The 27,287-nt window shown below is 45.7% G+C and overlaps 1 protein-coding gene across 12 annotated transcripts in view; it reads left to right on the forward strand.

Annotated features, from left to right (window-relative positions):
- Golgb1 (golgin B1) overlaps positions 1–27,287 on the forward strand; it is a 60,666-nt gene that overhangs the window by 32,632 nt on the left and 747 nt on the right. For 11 of the 12 annotated variants that reach the window (XM_087901012.1, XM_087901000.1, XM_087901004.1 and 8 more), the window contains 9 exons: positions 1,575–6,736; positions 7,463–9,341; positions 15,128–15,306; positions 16,512–16,665; positions 16,867–17,004; positions 23,393–23,536; positions 23,657–23,748; positions 24,270–24,404; positions 26,975–27,080. In XM_087901012.1, coding sequence (XP_087757138.1) covers positions 1,575–6,736; positions 7,463–9,341; positions 15,128–15,306; positions 16,512–16,665; positions 16,867–17,004; positions 23,393–23,536; positions 23,657–23,748; positions 24,270–24,404; positions 26,975–27,080 — 7,989 coding nt within the window. The other variant, XM_087901018.1, reaches the window with a different exon arrangement.

A 27,287-nucleotide genomic window follows, 5' to 3' on the forward strand; every position in this document is an offset into this window, starting at 1 on the left:
GGTAAGTGGATCTCTGTGAGTTTGAGGCCAGCCTGGTCTACAAGAGGTAGGTCCAGGACAGCTAAGGCTGCTACACAGAGAAACCCTGCCTCAAAAAAACAAAAAGAAAGAAAAACCAAAGAATCAGAAAATAAGTAACAAACAGTAGTGAGAAAAAGGAATTTTAAAACATAGAAATTGCATAGAGGAACCAACTGGTAATGTCCCTTGAAATCACTGAAATGAACTAGGAAAGAATCAGAGAGGAAGGAAGTCAGTGAAGAGGGAGAAAGAGGAGTGGGAGTGGCCAGAGAGGGCAAAGCTCCTGTCCTCTGTCCCCTTGGTGAGGGTGGCTTAATTCTTTAGTCAGAAAGTGGACTGAACTCCAGCTATTGTAGGGCTTGAGGAAAGGGAATGGAAGAATGATATGAAAGGAAGTTACGAAAGAGGAAATAAAAGCCCTTAGGTGATCGAACAAATAGCAGTTGGTTACCCTAAACCCTGCCAGGGATGATTTTACTGTAGACCCTCCTATCTGTAGTGATGGAACATGGGAATGTAACATGAAGAAGTTATAGAGTGGGTTCCCCTGTGTCCAGTACTGAGGTAGTTTCGAGGTTTGTGAATTATCTCAATCATGCAGAGAGCAAAAAATTATAAATTTTCAAGAGAGTACTTGAGAAGAATGATGCAATTATAGATAGGTACCGCCATGCCTAGCATCTACATAGGTGCTGGGGATCTAAACTCAGGTCCTCATGCTTCCTCAGCAAGAACTGCTTCCAGTGAGCCACCTCCACATCCCCCATACCCCCGTGTTTGTGCGCATCTGTATATGTTGTGTGTGCGTGTGTGCATGCCTATGTGTGAAGAGAAATCACTGTCAGGTTTTTTCCTTGGTTTCTCGCCATTGTATTTTTTTAAAGCAGGGTTTCTTACTGAACCTAAACTAATTAACTACTTCATGAGACTCACGAGTTTTCTTCTCCAAGCAAACATCCATAGAGATGGCATGGACTGAGTAGCCTAGCCTAGTATCTGTAATGACTGGTCTCATTGCCACACCAGCCCATCAAGCCATGCCCAGGCACCAGCAGAACTCCTTTTGGGCTTTTTGATCCTGGCAACTCATCTGCATCTGCTCCTTTGGTAGTCTACTTGTCAGTGTTAGTGCTTGTTCTGTTTACTTGTACAACTTTCTTGTTTCAGTAAATTGATTAGGAAGAGAAATCTCATAAGTTACTCCTTGGTATGGTGTGGAGTGTTTAATTCATTGCCTGCTGTTTTAAAAGCAGTTTTTAGGAGAAATAACTAGGTGTTTTAACCTAGAAGAAGAATGTTTTTTTTTGTATGGGAAATATCTAGAAAATTGATTCGAAGCTGCCTTGGACCTTTTGACTAGAAAGAGACCTCAGAGTGTGGAAGATACAGAGTTTTACAAATTTTAGTAGTTTTGTTATAGAAAAAAAGTTTGAACCAGAAGGTTGAAACTTTTAGAAAATTCATGAAGTGCAAGTTTGTAGTGGCTATTTTTAATGCTTTCTGAAATTTGGTTAAGGTCTTCCTTGGTGTTTCTTTCGTTTCTGTTTTCATAGATCAGCACAGCCGACGTTACTCAGTTCAGCAAGAACAATTATGCCGAAGAAAGTGCACAAGATGCTCCAGAGGATATATTTTCTCAGAAACATAAAGAGCTATCAGTTTTATTAGTGGAAATGAAAGAAGCTCAGGAGGAAATTGCATTTCTTAAGTCACAGCTTCAGGGCAAAGGACCTGACGGGGTCTCTGAGGTCCTGGACCAGAGAGAAGTGAAGCTGACGGAGAGTGAAGGAGCCCTTTCGGTGACAGCGGGGGATGACCCCTTGGTGCTCAGTGAGGAGAGCAGCATCCCAGGGCCTGAGATAGAGGAGCAGGCATGCACTGAAGAGCAGCCTCCAACATCTGAGGCAGGATCTCCACATGATGGTGCAGTAGAATTGAGTTCCGCAAAGCTGGACGATGTGGACATGCCCCCCTCCATACCAGGTCTTTGCCAGTGTCACCAGGATGAATTGGAAAGTCTGAAAACTCAAATTTTGGAGCTTGAGACAAGCCTTCATAAAACAAAAGAGATTTATGAAAAAAATTTAGATGAGAAAGCTAAGGAAATTAGCAGCCTAACCCAGCTAACTGAAGAATTTAAGAAGGATGCAGAGGATGCCCACAGCTTGCTCACTACTTTGTCTGCAGAAAAAGACCAGCTTCTTTCTCGAGTGGCAGAGCTTGATGTCTTACCTGAACTGAGGGCTCGGGTCCGAGAACTGGAAAGCAGCCTTGCAGAAACAGAAAAGCAAAGAGGCCTGGACTACGAAAACCAGAAGACTCAGCACAACCTGCTCACAGAACAGATCCACAGCCTCAGCATAGAAGGCAAGTCTAAGGATGTGAAAATTGAAGCTTTACAGAAAGAACTGGATAACATACAACTACAGTCTTCTCAACAGGGCACACAGATAAAAACCCTGCAAAGCCAGCTGCAGAGGAAGGAGAGTGAGGTGTTAGAGGGGGCAGAACACGTGAAGGATATCGCAGATAAGATGGAAGGCCTTTCACAGGCTCTTTCACAGAAGGAACTGGAAATAGCCAAAATGGACCAACTTTTACAAGAGAAAAAGAAAGATGTGGAGACACTCCAGCAAACCATCCAGGAGAAGGAGCAGCAAGTGACGGAACTCAGCTTCAGTATGACAGAGAAAATGGTTCAGCTTAATGAAGAGAAGTTTTCTCTTGGGGTTGAAATTAAAACTCTGAAGGAGCAGCTTAATTTATTGTCCAGAGCTGAAGAAGCAAAAAGGGAGCAGGCAGGAGAAACTCACAGAGCCGTTTCTAATCACAGTCAGGATGAGGCGAGCCCAGCGGGGCTGGTGAGTAAAGAGGACCTTCAGCAGGAACTGGAGCTTCTGAAGAAAGAGAGCGAGCAGAGGAAGAGGAAGCTCCAGGCGGCACTTGTCCACCGGAAGGAGCTCCTACAAAAAGTCAGTACCCTGGAGGAGGAGTTAGCCAACATGAGAGAGGAGTATAGGAAAGAGATGACACTCAGAGAGAGCGAGAGGAGAGAGCTGGAGGAAAAGAGAGAGAACAAGGATGACCCAGAAAAATGTGGAACTTCTAAGTGTCGAGAACTAGAAGTTTCTTTGAAACAGGCACTATCCGCAAAAGAAGTGGAACTAGAGCGTGTAAAGAAAGACTTGAAGGAAAAGATGGCAGCAGAAGAAGAACTACAGGCTGTGATCCAACGAATGAATCAGAACTTGCAAGATAAGGCAAAGCAAATAGATTTGCTTCAAACAGAGATCACTGAATACCAAGCAACTATTCAGAAATTAGCCGTAGGCTCCAAAGATGTTGGGGATGGAGACTCGGCAGCACCTGTAAAAGAAGCGGCGGTGAGCAGCCCACCCAGTGCAGGTGGAGGAGAGCACAGGGAGCCAGAACCGGAGGGCAAGATAGCAGCCCTTGAAAAGGAAAAGGAACAACTTCAAAAGAAGCTTCAGGAAGCCTTAACTTCCCGGAAGGTGATTCTAAAAAAGGCACAGGAGAGAGAGAGACTTTTAAAGGAGGAGCTCAGGAAACAGAAGGACGCTTATAGTCTCCTTCAGGAGCAATTTGATGAGCAGATTAAGGAAAATGAGACCATTGGGGACCAGCTAAGGCAACTCCAGATTGAAACAAGGGAGTCTGTGGACAGAAAGTTCCCAGGCACTGGCCAGCGAGAACTTGATCTTCCCACTGAAGGCTTAGAAGAGGTTTCACTTGAAGACGCAGACCAGCAGCCCATCCAGGCTGCTGCAGAGTCTGACCTACACACAGCTCAGCCTTCTCACCCTGGAGATGCAGGAGCTCTCCAGGCTACTGCTTCTGTTGCCGAGATTAAGGCCCAGCTGAAAGAAATGGAGGGTGAGAAAGAAGAGCTGGAATTGAAAATTAGTTCTATAACAAGTGAGCTGACCAAAAAATCAGAAGAAGTATTTCTGTTACGAGAGCAGATAAGTAAACAGGGTTTAGAAATCCAGAATTTGAAGGCAGCCTCCCATGAAGCCAAGGCCCATGCGGAAAGCCTGCAGCAGGAATTGGAAAGCAGCCAACTCAAACTTGCTGGCCTGGAACATCTGAAAACCTTACAGCCTGAACTAGATGAACTGCAAAGGCACATGCAGCAGAAGGAAGAAGAGGTCAGCTACCTGTCTGAACAGCTTAGTGAGAAAGAACAGGCCCTCACCAAAGTCCAGGCAGAGATGGTGGAGCAGGAGCATTTGATCAGGGCCCTGCACACACAGCTGGAAATGCAGGCTAAGGAGCATGAGGAGAGGCTAAAGCAGTTCCAGGTGGAACTTTGTGAGCTGAAGCAGAAGTCAGAAGAGGGTGAAGAAGAAACTAAAGCAAAGCAGCAGATACAGAGGAAACTGCAGGCTGCTCTCATCTCCCGAAAGGAGGCGCTGAAAGAAAACAAGAATCTGCAAGAGGAATTGTCTTCAGCTAGAGATGCTGTGGCACACCTGACCAAGTCTCTCACAGATGTGGAAAGCCAGGTTTCTGTTCAAAATAAAGAGAAAGATGCATTCCTAGAAAAGTTAGCCCTTCTTCAGGAAGAAAGAGACAAACTCATTGTAGAAATGGACAAGTCTTTACTCGAAAACCAGAGCCTCGGTGGCTCTTGTGAAAGCCTGAAACTAGCTCTGGAGGGACTTACTGAAGAAAAGGAAAATCTGATGAAGGAACTTGAATCTCTGAGATGCTCTAAGGTTGCAGAGAGCACCGAGTGGCAAGAGAAGCACAGGGAGCTGCAGAAGGAGCATGAAGTTCTTCTGCAGTCCTATGAGAATGCAAGCAACGAAGTAGAAAGGATCCAGCATGTGGTGGAAAGTGTGAGGCAAGAGAAGCAAGAATTATATGGGAAGTTACGAAGCACAGAGGCAGACAAAAAGGAGGTGGAAAAGCAGCTGCAGGATGCAGAACAGGAAATGGAAGAGATGAAAGAAAAGATGAGAAAGTTTGCTAAATCTAAACAACAGAAGATCCTCGAGCTGGAGGAAGAAAACGACCGGCTTAGAGCAGAGGCTCAGCCTCTAGGAGGAGCCAAGGAAAGCATGGATGCTCTTATTTCTTCAAATTCCAGCCTGAAGGAGGAACTAGAAAGGGTAAAATTGGAGTATAAAACCCTTTCTAAAGAGTTTGATGCTTTAATGGCAGAGAAAAACATTCTGAGTGAAGAGATTCAAGATCTGAAGCATCAAGGAGAAGTGAGTGTACTGAAACAAGCTAGCCTAGAGGCCACTGAGAAATTCGATGAACAAAAGGATGTCATCACTGAAGAAGAAACACAAGCTATGGTGGGCAAATTGCAAGAGCAAGCTACTCAGAGTGTGAGTGTTAAACTTGAAGATTCAGAAGGTCTTCTTTCCGCAAACAGCGCCAAGCCTGGCACTAGTGAGCCTTTTGGCTCCCACGATGACATCAATAACCACCTCCAGCAGCTTTACCAACTCAAGGGAAGAATCGCTGAGTTAGAGATGGAGAAACAGAGTGACAGGGAGCTTAGCCAGACACTAGAAAATGAGAAAAATGCCCTCCTGAGTCAAATATCGGCAAAGGACGGCGAACTAAAGCTACTTGAGGAAGAAGTCACCAAGATAAACACGTTAAACCAGCAGATTCAGGAAGAACTTTCCCGAGTTACCAAGCTGAAAGAGATGGCAGAAGAAGAAAAGGATGATTTAGAAGAAAGGTTAATGAATCAACTGGCAGAACTTAATGGAAGTATTGGGAATTATTACCAGGATGTTACAGATGCCCAAATAAAAAATGAGAAACTGGAGTCTGAGATGCAGAACCTTAAAAAGTGCATGAGTGACTTAGAAGAGGAAAAGCAGCAGTTGGTTAAGGAGAAAACCAAGGTGGAGTCAGAAATACGGAAGGAGTATTTAGAGAAGATACAAGGTGCCCAGAAAGGACCTGGCAATAAAAGCCATGCAAAGGAGCTCCAGGAGCTGTTGAAAGAAAAACAGCTCGAGGTCAAGCAGCTGCAGAAGGACTGCATTAGGTACCAGGAGAGGATCAGCACTCTGGAGAAGACGGTTAAGGCCTTAGAGTTTGTTCAGACTGAATCTCAAAAGGATCTGGATGTGACCAAAGGAAATCTGGTACAAGCAGTTGAACATCGCAAAAAGGCACAAGAGGAACTATCTAGATTCAAGGTGCTGCTAGATGACACGCAAAGCGAAGCCGCGAGAGTGCTAGCCGACAACCTCCGACTGAAAAAGGAACTTCAGTCAAATAAAGAAGCCATCAGAAGCCAGATGAAACAGAAAGATGAAGATCTGGTGCGAAGACTGGAGCAAGCGGAAGAAAAACACCTGAACGAGAAGAAGAACATGCAAGAGAAACTGGATGCTTTGCATGGAGAAAAGGTCCGCATGGAAGACACGCTTGCAGAGATCCACGTCACCCTGTCCCAGAAAGACAGAGCAATGAAACAGCTGCAGGAGAGCCTGGACAGCACTGTGGCTCAGCTCGCAGCCTTTACTAAGAGCATGTCATCCCTCCAGGATGACCGTGACAGGGTAATCGATGAAGCCAAGAAATGGGAGCGGAAGTTTGGTGATGCCATTCAAACAAAAGAAGAAGAGATCAGACTAAAAGAGGAGAATTGCATGGTTCTAAAGGATCAGCTGCGACAAATGACCACCCATGCAGAAGAATTGAAGATTAATATCTCCAGGTAAGATAATTGTGAAGGCAAAACCTTTAAGCTGTATTTATTTAATTAGAATTACACAAGTAATTTTTGTTTTAAATTCCCTTAGAATGTATATCCTCTTTCCCTTCTGACATTTTTAGACATTTTTGTGACTCGTTATAATTTGTATTAGCATAAAATCATTAATAAAAAACCACTAATATGTTTTTCCCCCATATCTCTGTTGAAATGACCTAAGTTTCTCTTCATTTTTATATCTGGATTCTTGACAACCTGCCTACTGTCGAGATTTCCACCAGCTTACTCCCAAAGGATTGCTTTGCTGTCCTAAATGGTCTTGTCCTCTCCACCACAGTTGGCATCAGCTCTGCTCTGTATGTCAGTTAGAAATACCATCCTCACACTCTCGAAGATCACCTTTCGAGTTCAGGAACTGACAGTGCCCTGCTCTCAGGACTCCTCCCCTTTTGTTTCCTCACTGCTGCTTTTGTAAGGCTTGCAGCTGTACAGAAGCCCACCATTGACTTGTCTGGAGCAAGACAGAGCGAAACAGTGGGGCTGGGGCTGAGTTCCTTCTCAGCATCTCAAACTGATCACTAAAAATGGGAACACAAGTTTCCTGATTCAAATCTCGGTCATGTTATTTTCCTGTGTGGTGGATCGTGTTAGTATATATGTTAGTATGTCATAAAGTTAGCTCTCTCCTTCTCTTTCTCCCTCCTTTTCTCCTCCAACCCCTTCTCATAGACTTGAACATGACAAGGAAATCTGGGAGTCCAAGGCCCAGACAGAGCTCCGACATCAACAGAAAGTTTGTGATACCCTGCAGGGAGAAAACAAAGAGCTTACTTCCCAATTAGAAGAGACTCGGCAACTGTATCACAATTCTATGAATGAATTAGCTAAATTGGAGTCAGAACTTAAAAGTCTTAAAGACCAGTCAACTGACTTAAATGACTCTTTAGAAAAATGTAAAGAAGATAAGAAAAATTTGGAAGGAATTATAAAACAGCAAGAAGCTGATATCCAGAATTGTAAATTCAACTATGAACAACTTGAGACTGATCTAAAGGCCTCCAGAGAGCTGACCGGTCGGTTGCAGGATGAAATCAGTGTGAATGAGCAGAAGGTTATAAGCCTGCTTTCTGGCAAGGAGGAGGCGATCCAGGCAGCTGTTGCTGAACTGCAGCAGCAACACAATAAAGAAATCAAAAAGCTAGAAAATCTGTTGTCCCAGGAGGAAGAGGAGAATGTCGTCTTAGAAGAGGAAAACAAGAAGGCTGTTGAGAAAACCAATCAGCTCATGGAAACACTGGAAAACATCAAGAAAGAGAACCTTGAGCAGAAGGCTCAGCTGGATTCCTTTGTGAAGTCCATGTCCTCACTCCAGGATGACCGAGACCGCATCATGAGTGACTACCAGCAGCTGGAAGATCGACATCTCTCTCTAATCTTAGAAAAAGACCAACTCATCCAAGAAGCTGCTGCTGAGAATAACAAGCTGAAGGAAGAAATTCGAGGGCTGAGAAATCATATGGATGACCTCAATTCTGAGAATGCCAAACTGGATGCCGAACTGATCCAGTACAGGCAAGACCTGAACGAAGTGATATCCATAAAGGACTGTCAGCAAAAGCAACTCCTTGAGGCTCAGCTACAGCAAAATAAGGAGCTGGAAAATGAATGTGCAAAACTAGAAGCGAAGCTGAAGGAGTCGGAAGAAGCTAGGCAAAGCCTACAACGGTTCTCAGATGCCCTCCAAGGGGAAAAACGAGGCTTGTCTACAGAGATTGAGAGCTTGAAGAGACAAGTGGCAGCCTTGCAGGAAGAAGGTACCCTAGGCGCCCAACTGAAAGCCAAAGAAGAAGAGGTTCAAAGGTTAAATGTGGCACTCTCCTCTTCCCAGAAGAGAACTGCAGACCTGGAAGAGGAGTTAGTTAGTGTTCAGAAGGAAGCTACCAGGAAGGTCAATGAAATCGAGGACGAACTGAAGAAGGAGCTGAAGCATCTCCATCATGATGCAGGGATAATGCGAAATGAAACAGAAACAGCGGAAGAAAGGGTGGCAGAGCTGGCTAGAGACCTGGTCGAGATGGAACAGAAGCTACTCCTGGTAACCAAAGAGAATAAAGATCTTACCGCGCAGATCCAGTCTTTCGGAAGGTCAATGAGCTCCTTGCAGGACAGCAGAGATCATGCCACTGAGGAGCTTGGTAACCTGAAGAAGAAGTATGAGGCCAGTCTGAAGGAGCTGGCCCAGCTGAAAGAGCACAAGGATGTAAGCAGAGAGAGTGACCTTCTTTCCCAAGCTGCCTTTCCCCTGACCACCACTGAGGACAGCTTGTCCCGCCTTGAGAAACTTAACCAGCAACTCATATCCAAAGACAAACAGTTGCTTCACTTGTCTTCTCAACTAGAAGATTCTCACAACAAAATGCAGTCTTTTTCCAAGGCCATGGCCAGTCTCCAGAGTGAGAGAGATCACCTGTGGAGTGAGCTGCAGACACTCCGGAAGTCGGAGGAAGGAAAGCAGAGGGCTGCGACTCCCTCGCCTGCCTCTAGCCCTGCTGAAGTGCAGAGCTTGAAAAAAGCCATGTCTTCGCTGCAGAATGACAGAGATCGATTAGTAAGTGTGTACTTCAGATCTGTGTTTGAGAAGTTTTGATCCACTCTTAAAATTGATTTTTATTCCCATAGAAAAGGATGGCTGTTCCTATTTGTAGCATCTGTGTGTAAAGTTCATCATCACTGCTGCACATTCCCCTGATGGTTCGGGTTTTAGGAGAAACAGACACTCTGTCGCTGTTTTCAAACTTGGCTTTTCTTTGCACAGACTCTGCATTGGTTGTATATGTGCTAGCTGCTTTGCACAGCCTGTACATGGTTCCAGAACTGCAGGCAGGTTCCTTGAAAGGAAGCACCGGGCCACTCGATATCTTTTCCCAATGGTGACTGAGCCCTTGGCCATCTGCTAGGTCAGAGGAGTAAGAACCTAGCTTGTCTTAGAAGTGTTTCTCAAAGCTAAGGGTTTTCTTAAGTAAGTGTTGCCAGGCACGCCAGCAACATGCCTGTAACTGCAGCACTCAGGAGGCTGGTGTGAGTTCAAGACAAGCCAGGCTGTGTAGTGAGACTTTCAAAACCATTTTTTTAAAATCACTATTCAATTAATGATTGTTTGCAAATGAACTATTGTCCCTTCTTTCCTTCTTTCCTTCCTTATCTTTTCTTTCTACTACTGGAATTAACCCCAAGGCTCATACATGCTAGGCAAATCCTTTACCACTGAGCTGCATCCCTAATTTGGGTTTACTGTTACCTTTTTGTTATTTTCATTTATTATGCTAAACTACCCATGTTGATGTTAAAACTTAGGGTCCCCCTTCCTCAGCTGCCTAAGTAGATTTGATTGCAGATACACAACACCATGCCTGTTTCTGCCATTTTTTAATTAATTTTTTCCAGAAGTGGAGAAAGGAAGTTGGAGAGATAGCTTGTCTTGTACCTGAGTTTGATTCCCTTATTAAAAGGCTATACATGGTGGTCTTTGAGGCTTCCTGGCCAGCCAGCCTGACCTGTGCAGACAAGCACCCAGGCCAGTGAGGGACTGTCGCGTCCGTTTTGTCAGCAATGAAGACGCAACACCGGACTCTTCTTAACTGCGGTTTTATTCAGAATCTTTTCATCCTCTCACTATCTCTCGTTACCTCTTGCTCCTTCTCAACCTCTCGCCCCGGGGAAAAGCCAGTCTACAGCTTAAATAACCTCTGGGTAGCCAACCCCAGCAAGCCACTTGGGACACGCAGATAGGTCCAGAAATGCGGAAGCAAGCCAGATCTTTAGCGTTAGCCATATATGGAGTTTAAGCACCTGAGAGCACTCACTGTTGGAAAGGTGAAAGGCGGGAATCAGCACCATCTGTAAGGCGTGGCATCACACAGCTCTCTACAAGGGACTTTCGTAAAAACAGACAAACAAATGAGCAAACAAGGAAGTGCTCCAAACAAGCATAGTTTGGATGCTCAGCTCACCATAAAAAAGCCAAGTGTAGTCGCACCTATCTGGGATCCCAGTACTGCACAGAGAGAGGCAGGTCCCTGAAGCCCACTGGCCAGCTAGCCAAGCCACACTGGAGACCTCCAGGTTCAGTGAAGAAATAACAGACCCTGCCTCAAAATATAAAGTGAAGAGAAACAGAGGAAAGCACCTGATGCCAATCTTTGGCCTGCATATGCCTGAGCCTCCTGCACCAGTGGTCTCCAGCCTTCCTAATGCTGCATCCCTTTAATACAGCTCCTCATGTTGTGTTGACCCCCAACCATAAAATTATTTCATCGCTATTTCATAACTGTAGTTTGCTACTGTTTTGAATCATAATGTAAATATCTGATATGCAGGATATTCAACATGTGACCCCAGTTGAAAAGTGATGTCCTACAACTTGTATACACACTCACTTGAACATACACACAATTGGGGAGAAAGCTGTATGGCACCAGAGGAATATGCCCAAAGTTGTCCCCTGGCCCCCAGGCAGACACAGACACTTATACACACATGCCTGCACCCACATGAACATGCATATGCTCATACATGTTTATGCCTGAAAGCAGTAGTTCATGCCATGCTGGGATCCACTCTGTTCTAAGTCAGAATCCTTGTCCTGGCTTGTTCCAGCTGATTCGGAGTCAGCTGTGCTTCATCCGGGGACCGTGCACTCTGAGTTTATGCATTGGAAACCCTGGGCACTGTTTTGTTCTCTCGGCCCTACTTGCACATTTTGTCTGCTGAATATTGAGGAGACAAGTCTCGTAAGAAGCCATTCTCCTGTTTCTTAAAGCTGCCACTCTGGCTTTTTATCACCTAAGCAGCAAGGTATTTTATTCTGTTCTGAATGTGCCTCAAATGTCCACCCTTTCACCTTCTCACACCCATGAGAAGCTTCTTTCCCTTGAGCAGTTCTGACAACAGTGCCCCCATTGCATAACCTCTCCAGTAGATGATAAATATGCTTCTGTACAAGTCATTCTCAAACTCTCCCATTCGTATAACTGCCTGCCCAGGAACCTTTCAAAGGTACATGATTGTCTGGAAGAAGCTTAGGATCCCTGCCTTGATCTGTCACTCAAGACCTGATGATTTGTCCTCATCTTTTCAGCCCTTTACTTGGTCTTTAGCCTGCAGATCATCAGACCTAGCTCTTCAGCACACAGTGGTCGCCCCGAGGACCTTCTACCACATCTTGTTGGTGGGAATGTCTTCCTCATTGTTTCCTTTTTGGGAACCACTCCAGATCTCAGATTTTCCTGCCACACTTCCCAGTTTCTTGCTTCTGTTTTGCCTTCCTACTTCCAAAGTGCTTGTCATCCCATTTGTCTCTCGTTGCCTGCACACAAGTGTCTATGCCACTGAGGCCTCTCACCAGCTCTTGGCTTTATCTTTTGACCCCATTTGATAATTTTGTTTTTGTCACCTTGTTGTTGGTGTTCTTTGTTGTTGTTGTTAGTTATGTGTAGTTAGCTATTTTGTCTGCATGTGTGTCTGTGTACCACATGCATACCTGGTGTTCTTGGATGTCCTCAGACTGTGGTAACTGTTGTTACCATCATGTGGGTGCTAGGGTTGAACCCAGGTTCCTCTGGAAGAGCAGGCAATACTGTTAACCACTGAGCCATCTCTCCAGCCCTGCTTCTTAATTTGAAAGTTTTTTTCTTGTTTTTTTTTTTAATGTAATTTTTTTTCTTGTTTTATGGGTGAATTTTCTAAATTACCTTTCCAAGGATAGTGGTGTTTTGCTTTGTTGTTGTTTAATTCATCTGTGAGTGTATGACATGTGCAGGTGCCTGTGGAGGCAAGGAGAGGGCGTTGGAATTGCAGGCAATTTTGAATTGCCCAACATGGTAATTGAACTGGGGTCCTCTGGTGTAAACACCTGGTTCTGCATCACCCTCTCCCGGTATGGTTCGCGCACCTTCCGTACTGATCAGGAGCTTGGGGCAAAGGCCTTGGGATTGAAATAAAGACACACATACAAAGAAACCTGGGTCATTCGCCAAGAGATAGCCGAATACCACTTTATTTAGCTTTCTGCAAGGTTAATATACCTTTGCCCCAGTAGAGGAATCCCCTCCCAGCCAGAAGGGAAAGCACAGCAAGAGGAGCCTGGCGCTGTGTGGGAATTCCTACCCAGGCAGGGGGTGGAGAGCAGCGACAGACAGTGGGTCAAGCGGAGAGAGAAACTGGGGCCTGTAGGAACTCTCCCAGGCAGGTGGGAAATTGCCATGCCAAAGATAAAACAAAGCCCTAGGCTAAATCGCCAGGTTAAAGCAGACCTAGGACATAAGTTAGCAGGAAGCTTATTTGGCTAGCCAAAACAGTCTTGCGATTTGCACCTCAAGGAGCAGGGGGAAAACCCCCGGATCCTACACTCTGGAAGAGCAGTGAGGGCTCTTAACTGCTGAACTAGCTAGCTCTCCACTCCCTGTTTTGCTATTGAGACGAGGTCTTATTATATAGCTGAAGCTTGCCTAGAGGGTTCGTGTAGTCCAGGCTACCTCCAAACTTATATCTTCCTGCACCAGTCTCACAAAGGCCGGGGTTACAGGTGTGTGCCTCCACACCTAACTGGCTGCTTCTTTTGGTGAGTTTCTCTTGGTAATTCTTTATTGCTGCTATAATGTTCTGGTTGCCAGCATTCTCACCTGTCTCTCAGCGCCTGTGGTTTCCCCTGCTAATGTGTCTAATTCCCCTCTTTCAGCAGTTGCTTTTCACCCTGATGTTAGCATTTCTTTAGACAGGAACAATCCTTGTTTCATATTCACATAGGAGTAGACTCTACGAAGCTCATAGGGAGGACTTGGTGCGCGTTCACTGCTGCGTGATCTTATTGAGCTTTTTGATAATGGTCCCCAATGTTGTCTTCGGTTCCTCAAGGTCTGGTCAGATTTTTGAGAGCTCTTTCATCTCCTGTTCAGAAGGAAACCAGCATCTCCCATCCTTGCTGTTTAGAGCCATGCTCTAACTGACTGGGAGCACTCACAGTGTGCATTGCCCATCCCTGCTGTTTAGAGCTGGGCTCTAACTGACTGGGAGCACTCAAAGCAAGCATTATCAATCTCTGCTGTTTAGAGCAGTGCTCTAACTGGTGGGGAGCACTCGTAGTGTGCATCACCCCTCACTGATGTTTGGAACAGTGCTATACCTTGGACTGGTGTTTTCTTGCTCCAGGGACATGTCCTTTACCTTTTCCAGAGAGTAAAGCTAGTTTTTCAGTGCGGGTACCAAAGCGTGAGGGGCTGAGAATGTGGATGCAGTTGCTTCTCTAGTCCTCCTTTCCTCAGCTCCTGCCTCCCTCCAACCCATCACCGTTTTTTCCAGAGGTACCTGGTGCTGTTAATCCCTGAGCCCTTTGAAGATTCTGCAGAGTAAGTTCTGTTGGTCCTTGGCTTCTCTACCACCAGTTGAAGATCCAGCCATCTCAGATGTGTTAAGTCAGTTACCATTACTCATCTGCTTCTCGGCCTCAAGTGTGTGCTGCTGCTGACCCTTGTGGTCTTCCCGCTCTTGTGTTTGGTGCCTTTTAAAAAGCTGCTGGTACGATAGCATTAACGTTTGTGAGTGGTGAAAGGTGTGTGTTGAAGGCTGTTGTCTTCCCCAGGTATCCTGACATTACTTCTGGATTGAGCTCTTAGTGGGTATTGGGAAAGAGTTTTAAAATAGAATGCAGTTTTGCTAAAGGTGAGTCCATCAAAATATGCATTAACCCTGTGTGTGAGACACATTGTTTTCTTATTTAATTCTCATGTTTGTATGAGGAAAAGTGCTGAATTATCTTCTTTAATAGGTGAGGGAAATGAAGACTTAGACCAACTCTCATCCAAGAAACAGGACATCTAATTCTAGAGCCAAAGTGTCCTTAACCATAGGGTGTGCACCTTCTTTATAATAGTGGACATCAGCTCAGCTTGAGTTAAGGCCGGAGTCCAGCTGGGATGTGGCTTAGTGGTAGAGCACTTGCCTGTGTGCCTGAGTTCTGCCCGAGAAGTGAGAAACAAAGACAAGATAAACAAGTAAACCACAACAACAGCAGCAATAAAGAAAATGGCTGGTGTTCATGTATGAATACAGGAGCTCATGGCGGGCACATGTGTAAGCGGGAAGCCACTCTTTTCATTCCCCAGTCACAATAACCTGTAGGTCCTTTAAGTCTGTCCCAGGTCAAAGTCGGAGCTTCCAACCTTAGAGGTAGGGCTATGGGGTGGAAGTGGAAGGGATGGTTAGGCCCTGTAGCCTTGACAGCTGCTCCTTGGCTGTCTGTGGACTGTGGGAAGGTGCTCACGGTCTGTGGTGCCTGTGTGGTAAGAGCAACTGGTCAGTAAGGAATGGGAAGTCACCCTGTGCTCCCTCTGGTTAAAGCTGAATGAACTGAAGACCCTGCAGCAGCAGTACTTACTGAGGAATCAGGAGGTCACTGAGCTACGGCCACTGAAGGCTCAGCTCCAGGAGTATCAAGAGCAGACAAGATCCATGCAGATGATGGAGGAGGAACTTAGGCGGGAAAGCCTGGCCTGGCAGCATGAGCTACATCAGCTCAGGTAGGACTATTCCTGCATCTGCATTTTGACCCTTTACTATTATTGTCTTTCAACATTTTATTTTGTAATAGTTGCTGCTTTATAGAATTCTGTGGAAACAGTGAGAAAGCATGTATGTACACTTCACTTAGTTTCCTCCAGAGAAAGTATCCTATGTGACATGTTACGTGTCATACCTAGCATCCTATGTGACATGTTACATGTCACACCCAGCTGCTTTTATGCATAACAAAGAAATAGCTGGTGTTCATTAGAAGCTCTACTCTCTACCAAATTCAGGAAAATAAGTAAATAAAATAACAACTAATGCCTATTATTTGATATTTAACCTGTGCCAGGCTTTGTGTTTAATGAGTGATGTGTGGTGTCTCATTTAATCTTAGAATAATCCTAAGGAATAACTAGTTTGTTCCTACTTTATTGAAGGAACTTGGCAAGACTGGCATTTGCTGAGGTCTTGTACCTAGTATATACAAGAACCAGAGTTCTAAGTCCTTCAGAATCGACCCTGGTGTTGATTCTGCATTGGGGGCATGACTCTGCTGAAGGACTGTGGTGGTTTCCAGTGCCCTACCTGGTCTCACCATCCACATTCTGTATGTGTTGTTGTACACACTGACTACATGGCCTCGCCATCCACATTCCGTACATACTGTTGTACACACCAACTCCTGCAGTTCTGGACATCACTCTGCATTCATTTTGCTGAGTTTTCCTGCCAATTTTGAATTGTGTTTCCCATTTGGAAACCTAGCTCTTTGCTCAGGATCCAAATCCAATGGCAGCTTTTCTGTGAAGTCCTCCAGTCCTGCCAATAGGAGCTCCTCTGCCAGTCCTGTCACAGCCTGCTCTCACCATCTTACTGGGTGCTTCCACTGGTAGAATAATTTTTACTCTGATATGTATTAGTTTTGCTACATTGCTAACATTGCATAAGAATGGTTTTTTTTTATATTTATTTATTTATTATGTATACAATATTCTGTCTGTGTGTATGCCTGCAGGCCAGAAGAGGGCACCAGACCCCATTACAGATAGTTGTGAGCCACCATGTGGTTGCTGGGAATTGAACTCAGGACGTTTGGAAGAGCAGGCAATGCTCTTAATCTCTGAGCCATCTCTCCAGCCCCATAAGAATGTTTTGAATGTGGAATTTTTCTTCCTTGCACCATGAGTATATTTGAGCCATTTTTTTTTCATGGTAGAATGGAAAAGAACGCCTGGGAACTTGATGAGAGGCGGATGAAGGAGCAGTACATTATGGCCATCGCAGACAAAGATGAGCAGCTCCGTCATCTGCAGAGTCTCCTGAGGTCTTCCTCCCAAACCCAGAGTCTCTCCGCACAGTACCAGAGACAGGTGAGGAGATCCATAGAGTTTGCTACTCAGGGTGCCACAATCCGAAAAAACATTGTCCTCCTGTAACTAACTGCCCATCTGCAATTATAAGGCAAGCCTCCTCCTGACTTCTTCTGGGGTGGACATGTTTTCTTCTAGCAGGAAGAGTTAAGTATAAGCCGTCTTAGGAGACAATGTCAGGGATGTTTGTTTCCTTGGCAGGCATCCCCAGAAACATCAGTCTCCATCGATGGCTCACAAGACCTAGTTTATGAGACAGAACTTCTCAGGGCCCAGCTCAATGACAGCTTAAAGGAAATTCACCAGAAGGAATTAAGAATTCAGCAGCTGAACAGCAAGGTACGTGTTTTGTGCTAGACTGAAGTTGAGTTTCTTTTTTTTCTCCTCCTGGAGGTAAGATTCAGCACAGGCAACAGCTTCAGCAGAACTTAGGAACAGAAGTTATAAGAGCGAGTGTTTATTCCAGAGAAGAGGACACGGGCCACATTCCCCTCGCCATTGGCTCGTCTTTGAGAATGACTTGGGGAAACCCATGCAGAAACTTCACCCCATCTTATCACGTGTTAGTAATGTGTCAGCATCTCCTCATGCATCTCCACGAGTCACTGTCTTCCTGCCGCTCTCTGACTGGTCCAAGTGTTCTCAATGGCTGCTCCCAGTCCTGCTCTCTTCAGAGAAACCTAGATAGGTAATGTCTGCCAAAATTAGACATTATTCATGAGGTTAGTGGTTAGTGGGTTCAGGGGTCAATGAGAAGAGTTGTGAATGCCCGCAAATGTCTGCACAGTGTGGGGTGGGTGCGTGCATCTTATCACAGGAAGTCACGGAACACGGGCATTGAGGCCACTCAGTGGGTGAAAGTACTTGCCTCGCAATCCTGATTGTAACATGAGGGGGCCGGCTTGTTGGGGTTTCCATCCCTCCAAGTACCCCAACAGCTGGCAAGTCCCAAGGAAAATCACGCACAAGACTCCATAAGGTTATAAACTGATTGGCTCATTAGGTCAGGCTACTTATTAGCTCTTATAACTTATGTTACCCCATTATCCTTATCTATGTCAGCCACACGGTTCCTTTCTCAGCTGGGCAGCTTACATCTTGCCTCTTCGGTGGTCTGCGCAGGAATGGCCGAGGGAGTTTCTTCCTCCCTAGCCTTATCCTATTCTCATTGCCCCGCCTTTACTTCCTGTCTGGTTGACCCACCTATACTTCCTGCCTGGCCAATCAGCGTTTTATTAAAATACATGATTGACAGAATACAGACAATTCTCCCACACCATTTCCCTCTTTTTTTTTTTAACAAAGGAAAATACCCATAGTCCATTTGTTGGGAATGTGGGCGTAGTATTTCAGGCTACTTCCTGCTGGTTGGGGGCGCTGATAATCTTATGGGGACCTAAAGAAAATTTAGGGTTATAATCAAGTCCTGTCTGGAGCATCCTGTGAGTCTCGATCATCTCAGGTGACAGTCTTGAATCTGTTATCGATGTAGAACTCAGACATCTGGGCCATTTATTCCTGTCGGAGATTTTTCAGGTGGCCTCCCTTGTTCAAACTGGATTTTTCTTAACTCTGAATAAATCCAGAGCCTCTCATTTTCTGTGGAAACAAAAGCAGAATCTCTTCTCCAAAGTAGCATACCTTTTGACTTCAATTTTGAAGCCAAGGTATTTTCAAAATACCTATCTTGGGTTAGTTCAGCAGCATTTATAAACAAAAGTCTTTTAGCAGCTGTTGCTCCTTCCTCGGCATTCAAACAATTCAAAGAGAGCATAACAGCATACAGTATCAAGATTCTCTGTTTATTTTCCATCTTTATTTTAACCTCTATTTCTTTTATTTTTACTTTTACTTTTTGAGACAGGTTCTCTGTATATCTTTGTCCTGGAATAACTCTGTAGACCAGGCTGTTCTTGAACTCACAGAGATCTGCCTGTCTCTACCTCCCCAGTGCTGGGATTAAAGGTGTTTGCTACCACACCTTGAACTCACAGAGATCTGTCTGTCTCTGCCTCCCAGGTATTGGGATTAAAGGCGTGTGCTACCACATCTTGAAGTCACAGAGGTCAATCTCTACCTCTGTCCCTTGAAGTCACAGAGGTCAATATGCCTCTGCCTCCCAGGCATTGGGATTAAAGGTGTGTACCACCACACCCAACTACTCTCTTTCTTTCCTTTTAACTTTAAGAACTTTAACATTTAGCCTGCATATACACACTGTAAACCATTTAGAGGTTTTCTTCCTCTTTGAATCTCTCTTTACTGTATATTTTTCTTTTTCTGACCATATGAGTCTTTAATTTACTAAGCAATATGGAGAGCTGTGGCTTTGACGGCTAGATCCAGCTCATTCCTTAGCTTTTCAGCCTCAAGGCTGAGGTACCAGCCAAAGCTGTGTTCACTGCCACAACTCTATGGCGTTTCAAGGTCCTTGCCAGCAAGCAAGCTGCAGCATTCTGCTCACAGACCACACTCAGTCGGACTGCCTGCCTGAAAGAGTCAGAGATTGCCCTGGCAGGACAGCCCAGAAAGCCGGCATTTTAAAACAGCACAGTTTTTTTCCTGCTACAGCTGAACACTGAAAAGCATGCATTTAGCTTTTCATCAACACCGTTTAAGTGTTTTGTGGCAGGACCTCTTAATGAGCTGCAGGGTTTTGCAGCTAAAGCGGAGTCAGGAAGCCTCTCTTAGATGAGAGCCTTGCTTGCCTCTAGCAAGCAAAGTAGACCCGAGAAATTGCTGCTACCAACAAAACATGCTTTACTCTATTCTTTCCCAAGCTTTCTCAAGCTTTCTGTGGATTCAGTTATCCACGTCTGGGCGCCATATGTAACATGAGGGGGCCGGCTTGTTGGGGTTTCCATCCCTCCAAGTACCCCAACAGCTGGCAAGTCCCAAGGAAAATCACGCACAAGACTCCATAAGGTTATAAACTGATTGGCTCATTAGGTCAGGCTACTTATTAGCTCTTATAACTTATGTTACCCCATTATCCTTATCTATGTCAGCCACACGGTTCCTTTCTCAGCTGGGCAGCTTACATCTTGCCTCTTCGGTGGTCTGCGCAGGAATGGCCGAGGGAGTTTCTTCCTCCCTAGCCTTATCCTATTCTCATTGCCCCGCCTTTACTTCTTGTCTGGTTGACCCACCTATACTTCCTGCCTGGCCAATCAGCGTTTTATTAAAATACATGATTGACAGAATACAGACAATTCTCCCACACCACCTGATGACTTCAGTTTCATCTCTGGATCCCACAGAGGAAAGATGGAATCAGCTCCTGAGCATTCTTCTCTACTTTCTACATGTGTGCTGTAGAATGAGCATGCCTATACTCATGCATGTGTATTACACACACACACACACACACACACACACACACACACACAAATACTAATAGCATTGTGATTCAAAATCATAAAAATCGGGAGACGGTTTTCCCAGATGAGGAGAAAAGCCCACTTGCTCAAGGCTGCAGTCATTCTGAAGTCAGTGGTCATGTGTGTGACTAGTGTGTTTCCCACACATAGAAGGTACTCATTAGATGATAAATTCAACCATCACTAGAATGTGAGAGGCTCCATTGGCTTTGGATCCAAATGAATTGATGAACTAAATGGCTTAGTTTTGTTTGGTAGGAAGGGGTCTCCTCTCACCTACCTATTACAGAAGTTCTGACCTTTGTAGCTCTGTGGCTGTGAAGACCCAGTGACTCCTCCCGGTCACACCTCAGCTTTTGTTCCTCTCTAAATGCTGGTCCGTGGCTCTGCCGAGGCTTCTCCTCCTATGACAGCATTTTAAACTGAAACAGATGTTTATAGATGATGAAATAAATTATTTTGGTAGATGATAACAGCTGAAATTTTAAATGTTTTATTGAAATAAGATGTACGCTTAGCTCTTTGGGGGGGCCACCACCCAGCTCCCAAATAAATATACACACAGAGGCTTATTATTACTTATAAAATCCCAACCTTATCTTGACTTGTTTCTATCCAGCTTCTCTTTAACTAAAATTATTCTGACTACCTTTGCCTCTGGGCTTCTTCCTTGTCTTACTTCTGTCTGCCTTACTTTCACTCTTACTCCGTGTCTTGCTGTGTAGCTGGGGGGCTGGCCTCTGCCATCCTCCTCTCCTTATTCTCTCTTGCTCCTCCCTCCAGATTTCTCCTTCTATGTATTCTCTCTGCCTGCCAGCCCTGCCTGTCCTTTCTTCTGCCTTGCTATTGGCCATTCAGCTCTTTATTAGACCATCAGGTATTTTAGACAGGCCAAGAGTCACGGCTTCACAGAGTTAAACAAATGCAACATAAACAAAAGTAAGACACCTTTAAGTAATATTCTACAACAGTTAAACACATAAAGGTAACAGATCATTGGCATAGCAGGCTACATGTTCACAAAAAGATGTGAAACACCAGTCAAGATAGAGAATCAGAATGTCCCACACTCCCACAAGTCCACCACCTACCTGAGAGCTAAGTGGAGCCCTTTGCAGTATGAACATACTGCTATAGGCCATTGTCACTTGGGATAATAAATAGTTCTCTTTAGAATCTGGCTGTGAGGAAGGCACCTCCCTAGCCTTGCCCATCCGCTAGTTAACAAGTAGCTGTCATTTCCTGCTGAGAGTCTGGCTGTAACTGAGGACACACCTAAAACCTTAAGTCCCGTGAGCTTAGTCTCATTCCCCGTAGGTCCCAGCTTCTCACTTGAGTGAGATGAAGTTGAGGGGCCGTCACACGTGTTTCTCTCTAACCCTGTCTGCCCTCGCTCCTTTGCTGAATGCTAAGGTGTTCTACACAGTTCTGCTGGCTTAGCTAAATGTCTCTGTGCAGTGTAGGTGTGTTAGAAACCTTAAACGTGACTAATGGTAGAGTGTTAGTCTAGCCTTAGTGGACTGAGTTCAGTTAGCCTGTGAGTAGAGGGAGAACCTGAGGAGTCTAAGTAGTCTGTGCGCTGCACCCTCTGTAGTGGCAGCTCCACAGCAGCGGTTCCTATGAGCAGTGGTGTGATCCAGTGAGACTCCATGTACACTGAGAGGGCCGTGCCCCTGGGTCCTATGCCTGCTCCTAAACCCCAGAAACCTAGACAGAATGCAGACACCCAAGACAGGTTACGAGTGGCTGACTAGTGATCGACTATTTGTCTTTGTAGTTCATAAGCCTTCGCTTCCAGCAAGTTTATGGGTCTGCCCTCTGTTTCTAGATTTGCTAGAGACAAAATGAAAAGACAATTTTAAACACTGGGGAGATTGTTTTGTTTGTGTTTACTTGTGTTTGGTGTGCCCTGGGCTGCTCATCCCAGCTAGGAACGCTTTTCCTATGGTGGAGAGCGTGGTGTTAGTCCTCACCCTGGAGTTCCGATTGTACTCGGCCCGCCACCCTCAAATAAGCTTAGCTTCCCCAAAATTCACAACGCTTTTCTTCAGTAACACCTTTCACCCCACACCCATGCCCTCCCAGTGGCCCTTACTGTAGTTTCGATTGGGCTGCATCATAAAGCAGGTGGCACTCAAGACTGGAGGCCCACAGCTGTGAGCCTTGCTCTGGGGGCTGCTGGTGCCACGGCCTTGAGCGCTGTAAGCTTGTTTCTCTTTTCCATCTGTAAAGAGGAGGGAGGTCCTTTCGCTGCTTCTATCAATGAAGATGGTGTTTGTCCAAATGTTTTGTAAACTGAAACTTGATCTTCAGAGTGACAACCACACAGAGAGTCATCTGGAGCCATGTTCAGTTACAGAGCACGTTGTGATCCTGTGTGCCATCTGTGTGCATCCAATGCGGCTTCCCAGATGTCTCTAGAAAACTGTTTTCTCTGCAGCATTGTTGAACTTTCTTACACAAACACTTAGAAAAGAATCCTCAAGAGAACACAAGACTCCCAGCCAAATCCAGCCATTCTCTGTGGTGGGCACTCAGGAGGACATCTCCATGACCAATGTATCTGGGTGTTAATCATGACTAAAGTTTAAAATGATGGTCCACAAGTGAGGAATCCCAATTCTGGTTCCAGAGGAGTCCAGTCCCAGTCACCTGTTAGAAGCCACAGCAGCTAAATGTTTTCACTCATTGTAAGAAGATTTTCTGGTTTAGAAACCAGAGGCTTAGATTGCTTTGCCAAGTGGTGGGCACCTGATACTGAACTTGTGCAGGGACAGCCCCCACCATGGCCTGTCCCTTGGGACCTAGAGGAAAGGTTGGCGCTGGGACTGTACTGTTTCCACTTGGTGAACATCAGGGCTTCCACTTCCACTTCTCAAGTACACATAGACACGTATGACTTCTGTCTGCTCTCTTGGGAGCATGTTCATCCAGTAATACTATTACACACATTTTTAGGTGTGAGCTCGCTCTTTGTCTATACTAAGTTCTAGGGCTTGTTATTTACTAGTAATTTAAGCATGGACCCAACCTTCTGCCCTCTGCTTACATTCCTGGAATAGCCTGTTCTATTGGAATTTTTGTTAGGGGGTTCTGTTTAATCGTCGTTCAGTTGATAGATCTTGGAACCATTAAAAATAAACCAGTTTCCTGCTATTCTTCCAGAATTAGTTTCCTTTCATGGCTAAAACATTTAGGTATTTTTCCCTTTGAAGAAGCATACTGCTGTAGGATTCTAAGATAGGTTCTGCATTGCAAATCAGGTTCTGCAAGTTCAGGCCAGTTTCTTAAGCACTGCTTCTAATGATGTGGTCCTGGGGTGGTACTTATCCTCTCCCCTGCTACAGTTCTCTCAGCTGCTGGAGGAGAAGAGTACCCTCTCCATTCAGCTCAGCAATGCCAGCCAGAGTCTCCGCGAGAGCCAGCACCACGCCAGTGACCTCTCCAAGCACTGTGCTGTCCTGGAGAAGCAGGTGCAGGAGCTGCAGGCGGTAAGGCAGCGGCGGGAGGTGCTCAGTGTGATAGCTCAGGACTGTGGAAGGCTCTCCGTTTGCACACACATGGTGTCTGAAGAGCTTCCATCACAACTGCTCTGCTGTTGTTTTTTCTAGGGACCACCAAATGTAGATGTTTCTGGAGCACCCCAGGAAATGAATGGAAAGAGAAGGAGCGATCTGGAGGCCACAAGGGACCTACAGCCAAGGTAGAGGAGCAGGATTCTCTTCCATCGTACACTGTGTGCAAAGAAATTGGGTGGTAGACAAGAGAGGGCGATAGGTGAATATGATAAAAAGATATTATCTACATGTATGGAAAGATCATAATGAAACCTATTATGTATGGCCAATGTATGCTATTTTAATGAAATTGGGTTGTAATCTTGGTGGAGTAGAGTTTGCCATATGCTCCTCGTGAGTCCTAGTATCTGACTAGCGTCACAGATGATGTAAAGATTGAATGCAACCGTACCTAACAGATGTTGTATAAGAAGTGCACAGCGCTTGTCACACAAGTGCACACATGCAGCACCACAAACGCTAGAATTACAGCTGTCCGACGGGCTCGCGTCTCCCCATAGGGATTTTCCGCCTTAATTGTTCTGTAGCTGTACTTCTATGTTCGTTTAGTTTTCCCGTTTGGGGAAATGCTTCCAGCCCTGTGACGATGTATTCGAGATTGTGTCCAACACCCAGTGATGCCCTTTGCCTGCCTTTTTCCCTTCAGTTTGTCTGAAGTCCAGCAGCAGCTCTGCAGCACTAAACAAGAAGTGAGTGAGTTAAAGAAGCTGCTAGAAGAAGAGCGAGACCAAAGATTGGCCATTGAGAACGCACTCTCCTTGGCCGAGGAGCAGATCAGACGGTAAGGTGTTGGGGGCGCCTTCTGCTCACTTCCCACCCTCCCTGACCTCGCTCCTGCACATTTCTGTGGCCAGGCTCAGGGTGAGTTAAGATCTTAATCTCCCCTTGACATGGTCCTAGAGCAGCTTGAGAGTCATCACCAAGAAGCAGGGTACCTGTGGAGTTTTGGAGGCCTCTGCTTTCCAGGGCAGGAGCTCGTAGGGGTTAGAAATATATTTCCCATCCATATTACACAAGAAAGCTTATAAATGGTGTCTTACTTCATCCCAGCAGTAACTATGTGAGGTACATGTTGGGTTCTTGTGTGTGTGCATGTTGGAGGCAGGGGGGCAAGATCAGAGGACAATGTTAGGTGTCTTGGTGTAACCCTTTCTAACACTGTCCCAAGACAGAGTCTCTCATTGAACCTAACACTTGCCATTTTTCAGTGACCAGTGGGTCGTTAGCCATTCTCCTGCCTCTGTCTTCTCCCTAGCCCTGGGGATTGCAGGTGCACACAATCAGGCCAGCTCTCACATGGCTGCCGGGGATGGGACTGCAGATCCTCCTGCTTGCAAAGCAAGCGCTCTTCCCCACTGAGCCATCTCCACGACCCCAGTGTCAGAGTCTTTAGAGGGCCAGATAAACGCATTCTCACCACCTGTCTGATTCCCAGACCTTTGTTTGCTTGTTTTTGAGACAAGGTCTTTCTATGTAGCTCTGGCTGGCCTGAAACTTGATTTGTAGATGAGGCTGGCCTTGAAGTCACAGAAATCTACCTGCCTCTGCCTCCCAAGTGCTGTGACTAAAAGTGTATGCCACCGCACCTAGCTAGCCAATTCAAATTTTAAAGATTGTAACATAAGAGGAAATAGAAGACCACTTAAGAAAGAGTGTAGCTTGATTTATTGCCAATTCACTACCTAACCCTAAACTTCCCTTTGCCAGTCACCGGCTTTTGCCCAGCTAGCAGGGCATGGATATGTGTGATATTGTGGGCACTCTACCCCGAGTGTGGTTGGAAGGACACAGGTGTGTACTATCATTACTTATTCCACATCAAGGAAACTGGAAATCACTGTGTGTGGGAAGGTAGTGTGGCTACAAGTGTTCTGTTGCTGGGATCCCCTTTACATGGAAAGAAACACAGCAGGAACCTCCATTATGTGTGTAAGGGCAAGTCACTATGTCTGCCGTCTCTTCCCTCAGAATAAATGGCACTGAGGGTGGTTCTGTCTTCTTGCAATGCCTTCCCCAAGGAGCAGGTCTTAGGTGAGATTTCCTTCTTTTCCATCCAGCATATATACAGCCTTTTGTTTTCCACACCGTCTAGGTAGCCTTAAAGGTAGGCTCTATGGGAACACAGTGCAGCATATGTAGTGGCCTTACAGAGATTTTCAGACCTATTTGTTCATGGCCATTTCTCTGCCGCTTATGAGAAACCTGGTCCATGGAGGCTCGGGATCACTTGAGACAGCTTAGTCAGGATGACTCTGGAGCTTGTGTCTGGACCACAGTAACCTAAGGTTAGCCCCTCCCCACTTTCCTTCTGACTGAGAGCAGAATGGAGGCCAGGGGTTGGTGATGCACACCTTTAATCCCAGCATTTGGGAAGCAGAGGCAGGTGGATCTCCGTGAGTTTGAGGCCAGCCTGGTCTACAGAGCAGGTTCCAAGACAGACTCCCTAGCTACAGAGAGAAACCCTGTCTCAAAAAACAAAACAAAACAACAACAAACCCAGAATGGAAAGCAGGGAGACTAAGTACGGCCCACCTGGACCAGGTCCAGATTAAGGCATTTCCTCTCTGCTGAAGAAGAGAGCGGCCCACAGAGAAGAGTTCAGTTAATGGAGATTCCCTGTGTGGGATAGAAACATGAAGAGGAAAGGGGCTTTGCATGCCCCCCACTCCAGTTAAAACGTCTGCCCTGTAGGCAAATAAGTGACAAGACATGCCTTACCCTGTTGTTCGCAGAGGCTACTGAGTAATGGCAGCTTCTCCTTAGATGTAGAATTTCCAGAATGAAGTAATAAGTGCATCAGCAGAAATCAGAGCAGAAGCTGCAGTGGCTGCAGCTCAGCCCATGCTAAGAGTCCGACAGAATTTCTTGAGTTCTTTTGCCTCTTATAAATTGAAAAAAAAAAAAAGTCGAGTGTGATGGTGCATGCCTGTAATCCCAGCCCTGGACAGTAGAGCCAGGAGAGTCGTAAGTTCAAAGCCACTCTGGGCTACATAGTAAGCCACTTTCTCAAAAACAAATGAAAAAGCAGGGTGGGGTGGAGAAGGAAGGGGAGAGAGAAATGAGTTTCTGAATGAAATGTGGTATGGAGAGAGGGGAGAACGTGAGGCATAAAGACACGGGTACTGGGTTCTAGTTCCGTTCATTGTTAGTCGTGCTTCCATGGGTCAGACACTAACCAGCTTTCCAGCCGGAAGCCCCCAAGCCAGCATCCTAAATAGGCTGTTCCTTTACTACTGTGTGGCCTGGCCTATGGGAGAAATCTTTGCTGCCAGTCCCCTAGGCCACCTTCCTAGGCTGACTGGGAAGATTCTCGTACATCAGACATTGTGTTATATCTTTGTCTCAACACAGGCTGGAGCAGAATGAATGGGATTCGGCCCGGACTCCTATCATTGGTGCCTGTGGCTCTCAGGAGACGTCAGTGTTGATAGACATCCCGGGCAGCAGCTGCCGAAGGGTAAGAGGGAAGGACACAGGAGAGCTCTGTGGTGGGAATGGGCTGAGGTACGGAGATGGGCAGTGTTATGGTGTTCAGCCACTGAGGAAACTTTCTCCCTGGATGCCCCTCCGCTGTGAGGATGGGATCAGTTGGTTGAGATGCAGAATTACTGGTGAAGAGAAAGAGCCTTCAGGTGGAGCCGACTTCCTCATCTTGTTGTTGATG

The sequence above is a fragment of the Myodes glareolus genome, chromosome 2 (assembly GCF_982192425.1).
Source record: "Myodes glareolus chromosome 2, mMyoGla1.1, whole genome shotgun sequence".
NCBI lineage: Eukaryota > Metazoa > Chordata > Mammalia > Rodentia > Cricetidae > Myodes > Myodes glareolus.